The sequence below is a fragment of the Siphateles boraxobius genome, unplaced genomic scaffold (genome assembly GCF_051911475.1).
Source record: "Siphateles boraxobius isolate OS27281-9 unplaced genomic scaffold, OSU_SipBor_1 41, whole genome shotgun sequence".
Lineage (NCBI taxonomy): Eukaryota > Metazoa > Chordata > Actinopteri > Cypriniformes > Leuciscidae > Siphateles > Siphateles boraxobius.
Window position 1 is genome coordinate 38,335,450 of NW_027509042.1, and position 5,805 is coordinate 38,341,254.

At 38.0% G+C, this 5,805-nt stretch overlaps 1 protein-coding gene across 8 annotated transcripts in view; it reads left to right on the forward strand.

Moving 5' to 3' along the window:
- The window catches only part of xirp2a (xin actin binding repeat containing 2a), a 48,884-nt gene extending 46,120 nt beyond the window's left edge, over positions 1-2,764 (forward strand). For all 8 annotated transcript variants that reach the window (XM_077199487.1, XM_077199488.1, XM_077199489.1 and 5 more), the window contains 2 exons: positions 253-386; positions 710-2,764. In XM_077199487.1, coding sequence (XP_077055602.1) covers positions 253-347 — 95 coding nt within the window. In that variant the 3' untranslated portion in view covers positions 348-386; positions 710-2,764. The remainder of the gene's footprint in view (positions 1-252; positions 387-709) is intronic.
- Positions 2,765-5,805: the final 3,041 nt, after the last annotated feature.

Below are 5,805 nucleotides of genomic sequence, written 5' to 3' on the forward strand. Positions count from 1 at the left end.
TCCAATGTGGTTGTTTAAGAAATGAAGAGCTACACACTCCATCAATTAGGGTTAGAAGAACAGTTTTCCAACATATAACATGCCAGAAACATAGTAATCACTGCAATAATGATCCAATCATTGACTCTTAAGCATTTGCCTATTAAAATCCAAACAGCGACTTTTGTTTTGGTGGGGCAGTGTATACATATGTATACTGTATGTGTAGACAGATTTAAAAGCAATTTCTGATGTAAGCTCTCTCTCCAACAGAAGATACGGGTGCCAGAGTCCGAACTGTGTCAGGCATGTCGGAAGAGGGTGTATCCCATGGAGTCTCTCATAGCAGACAAGCAAAACTTCCATAAAAGCTGTTTTAGATGTGCCCACTGCAGCAGCCAGCTCAGGTAGTGGCTTCATTTTTTACATTAATCCTAGATGTTTTTCTACATTTTAATGTGTTACATCATGGGACAAGGGAGAAGAATTTCTTGGTGAAATGCACTATGATTTGCAACTTGATTTGATTTGAATACTTGTTATTTAATCTGATTACAACATTGGCAAGAATGTTCGAAATTTGAGTGGGCTTGTATGATTTTTTCTGTGGAGAGTTATGAATATGTGAGTTGTTCTTGTAATGTCATAATACAATGCACAGTTATCTAGTTCTTCAGATCCACATCCCAAATTCAAATCCTATTTGTGTTTATCTCTCTGCATTTATCAGTCTTGGAAACTATGCTTCTCTCCATGGACGAATGTACTGCAAGCCACACTACAAACAACTTTTCAAGTCTAAAGGCAACTATGATGAAGGGTTTGGAGAAAGGCCCCACAAAGAACTCTGGAGTACAAAGAATCAGAACAACTCGTCAGAAACAACTAACATGAAAAACAATCCTCCTGTCAAAGTAACTCACAGCCCACAAGAAAATGACCCCAACACTACAGAGAATATGATTCAAGCAAAGTTGAATGATGACATTAAGAAGCAGGCAAATAAAATGGCAGTTGTGTGGCCGCCCCTCTGTGATTCCCCAAAGAAGCCATTTAATTTAGAGGATGAAATAAAGGTAGTCAAACCTGTCTGGCCTCCTCAAGTTGAATCAGAACTTTCAGGTAAAGAGGATAATGATCCAGCAGTAAATAAGAGGCAAACCGCAATTACTAGTGGAAACCCAGCAGAAAATGGGCCCAAAGAAAATGAAGGAGGGCTTGTGTCACCGATAAATATCTCAGAAAAGTCATCTACAGATGCTAAAATAACTCAAAAGCCGGAGGAGCCGACACCAAACACTGAAACAGCTAGGGCAGGGGATGCCAGTGAAACAGGCAAAGCCATTGAGCCTTCAAATGAAAGCCAGCCTACCACAGAGCAGAAAGATAATGAGGCAATGAAGGCAAAAAAAGGAAGGGAGATGAATGGTCAAAAAGAGGAGGAAATGGAGAATGGAGTTGCAGAAAGAACTAAGAATGTGAACGCAGATGAGGAGAGTGACAATGCAAAAAACACTGATGAAAATGGTGCTAAGGAAAGTGAAAAGAAAGTGCAAGTAAATGAGGGAGAAGAGCTAACAGTGACAGTGATAGATGGTGAAATACCAAATGGCCAAACAGCCAATGGCAATGCAAACAACAACAATAATAGCAACAACAACAACAACAACAACAGTAACTTATTATTGGACAACAAGGCCAGTTTGGCAGGAATGAATGAAATTAAAGAAAAACCAGTGCTGCTGGACTTGTCCTCCTCAGGGGCACTTTCTTCTCAGGAATCATTTAAAGAAGAGGTCAACAGTGAGATCAAGGCTTCTGACATTTTCCAACAACTTCAAGAGGACAGCTCTATTATATCATGTGCCAAATACTCCCAAGACATGAAAGAGGCAGAACAAGAGCGTCCCACTACCAAAACATTGGTTTGCACAGAGACAGATGACAACAAAGAATTCAGTGCCTCACATTTCCTAGATGACATATTTGCAGGTTTTGATGACAGTTCTAGTTTGTTTCATGAATTTAAGGATGACATTTATAGCAAGGAATCAGCTTCATCTCAGCTGGATGACCTTCTGGATTTTGGAATAGAATCAAAGGGGGAGATGGGCCAAGATACTGAGGCGGAAACGAGGAAGAATCCGCTCGATAAAAATGACACCAAAGCTGCTGGGCTGCTGAGTGAAGCCAGTAGCCTCTGGCAGGATGAAAATGAGTTCTTGTCCGTAGAGGATCAAATTAAACAGAACCGATATTATGATGATGACTGATGGGGGGGGGGGGGGGGGGGGGGGGGGGGACGACACTCTGTTTAATCTGCCATACACTCATTTCTCATTTATACCCAATCAAAGTTTCTGTTAACATCCCTTAGAACAGTCCCAAAGCTCTGTTCATGGAGAGATGAATGTTAGCATGCTTGTATTGTATTTTATACTCAGCTCGCAGCAGACCGCACATTTAACTGCATTCTGATCATTTTTAAAAGCTTTATTGAAAGCACCTGGTGTGCAAGACAAATTTGGGAAATATGATTGTGATTCTTTTTGTTTTTGCTGTAAACATTTAATTCAGAATTCATGTATCTTTTTCTGTGTCTGTGTCTGTGTTTGCAGATACTCTTTTACTTTCTTTATAGAACATTCATAGGGAGTTATGATTCCTGCTTTTGTTTGAAAGAATTTTTGACAGGTTGTCTGTCTTAAGGTGGTTAGAACTAATTGTTTCCATTATACTGCTAGTGCTAATGCATTGACAATGAATAAAAAACATGTTTCTGGAATTATCAGTATTATCTTTTGTTTCATTAGCATAATGTTCTGTATTTTTCATATCAAATATCCATGAAGAATATTATCAGAAGTTCTTCTGTAAATGAGTCACCAATCCAAAAATAGTTAAGCAGTCATTAAAATTAAAAGCTGAAGCTAATTATTTTACAAGATAACGCTTTATAATTAAGCACTGCCCGCCTTGGTTACTTTTGCAAACTCAGGGAAGCTTTAGAAGATTTCACTGAATAGAGTGCATTAGTGCCCTCCAACTTTTTCAGCTGTGTTGGTTCCGGAAGATTTCTTCCATTCATTGCCCATAAAGATTTCAAAAAAATCTTATATGTTTTAAGCCATGAATCAAGCCAACCAGCTACAATGTGAATCACAACAAATTTTGATTTGAAGAAAAATCCTGTCTACAGAGGTTTAAGGTTTGTTCAAAAACTTTTTTGAAAAGGGGACTAAAATACAAAGGTACAAGACTGTGCACTTAACGGCTTTATTGAGGTTAAGAACTACAATCCCATGAAGCTTTGCAAACAGCATAATCAAATTAAAAACATTGGAGACAAATAAAACTACTACTTTAAAAATGTTGATTATATATAAAAAACAATATAGTTTAAGTTTTTTGCAAAATAAACATATGTTTGAGTATTTTGAGAGAGTATGGAGGCCGACTCGATTATATCATTCGAGGCGCTTCATGGGAGTGGGCGGAGCTAAAGAGATGTGTTCTGGTGAAATTTTCTGTACAGAATCATGGGTAATGTAGGTTTTGCCCACAAATTCCACTGTTAAACATGATTGTTTTTAAACTAAGTTGAAATAACACGATCTAACAGCTTCAACAGAAGAAAATACTATCGAATAACAACCTCGTAGCTCACAGTAAGGTTGTCTTTAAAGGTTAATAAGTTATTGTAAAAAAAATTGTTTCCCTATTGAGAAATTGACTGGAGTTTTTACTTCCGGAACACGACTGTTACACTCTGTAGCGTAACATTACGCATTCACGTTTTAAAACCTGTGCAAATTGGAATGCAAAACAGAATTAAGGCAAATATCTCAGTCAATTGACAAGAGAAAAGCTTTGTTCGAAAAACATTAGTATAGCTGAATACAGCAACATAGCCACTGTGGTATTGTGAACTCTGTAGTCACTATCGACATAGTCTCGCGTAGCTAGGCCTTCAGATTGACGGCAGAAGGTCAGGACTCCATAGCAGCTTTCACTGGCCAAGGACCACCCAAGAGAACGTTTGAACAACATGTAAAGAAACCAATCACAGTTCATTTTGTTCAGCGTCATGTTTAGAGGCATTAAGATAAAGTCAGTGTCCATATGATAACAGCCCGGCGTGCTATTCATTCAAGAACGTCGTGCAAGTTTACTGCAACAATTATGCTGTGAACTTCCCATACTTAAATACAGCATTTTGTTGATCCCGATAAGTGCTTATTGTCACACAACACGTCTCCGTAAATCCTGGAGAATTCAACCAATCAGATGATTACTCTGAAACTACCAAAGTGTTTCCCATTTTGTGTGCCATATGCACCTGACGTTTAGTCAACGGTCTGTGGGCACAACGTCTGAGGCTCAGACTACTATGGGTGCTTCTCAATACTCAAATTGATGCTTCCTCGTTTCCTCACTCCTCCGTCCTCCAGCCCGTGACCTGGAAACCATTGAATTCAGCCATTTTAAAGGACATCTCAATTCTCGCATTCTACCATGAGGAACCGAGGAACGAGGGGTGAGGAAGCTTCCAGAGTAGCTATGAGCGAGGATGCACAGGTGTATCCTATAAGAAATCTTTCTTGTCGAGAAACCTGACGCACATATAGATTCTCCTCCCACTTCACGTCTGTCACAATAATTTTAATGTATGCTTTACCTTTGCAGTTTAAATAAACCCTATATCACAGATATATCAACAGGGCATCTTGCTTTATCTTTAATTTTTATTAATTTCTCAAATAACCAAACTTTAACAACATACAATAAGGGAAGATCCTTTGAGCACAGCTGATGACGCTTTGAAGTGACGCACGAGTGATCAAGAATATTCCAATATAGTAATAAGCCTTCCTTTGACTCCTCCCTCTTTTTGTTCCCTTGCATCCTACACGGGGTGGAACTGAGACGCGAGGAAAGGAAGCGAGGATGTACAAACAAAAAATGAGACGCACCATATGACTACAATGACTTGAATCAATATGCTTCTTAAAGGGATAGTTCACCCAAAAATGAAAATTGTGTTAACATTTACTCACCCTCAAGTTGTTCCAAACCTGTATGAATTTCATTCTTTTGCTGAACACAAAAGAAGTTAATTTGAAGAATATTGGCAACCAAACAATTGATGGACCCCATTGAGTTCTATAGTAATTTGTTTTTCCATATGGCCACCCATTGTTTGGTTAGCCTACTCATATTCTTCAAAATGGCTTCTTTTGTGTTTAGCAAAAGTAAAGAAATTCATACAGGTTTGGAACAACTTGAGGATAAGTAAATGATGACACAATTTTAATTTTGGGTAAAATATACCTTTAAATAAAATTGCGTTATTTACCTCAGAGCAGCCAGGTGTCCACCGATGGCCATTTGGGAATGTAGAGAGAGACACTTAATCATATCTATAGTCTTTGACTTAATCCACAGCATTCACTTCTTTAAAAGGAATAAAATGCAGCTTGTATCCTTTATCCTATCCTTGTAGCTACATTAGAAAAGCACTTGTCTGAAAAAATGGCGGGCGTAATAGTTGCTAACGAATTGGTCAGGTTTTTAAAGCAGCTATGATTATTATTACTTTTACATTTTTACAAATACGTGCATTAATATAGCTACAGTCAAATAGTTAGAACTGTAATGTAACTTTAATATATTAGTTGGCTGTTATCTGGTAACTTAACAATGAAAGGTAAATTAATTCAGTTATTAGCCTTGCCTTATCAATGAAAGGTAAATAAATTAAGTTATCAGCCTTGCCTTATCAAAGCAATCGTCATCTTCACCTGATGTCTTTGTAGAGAGAGTCTG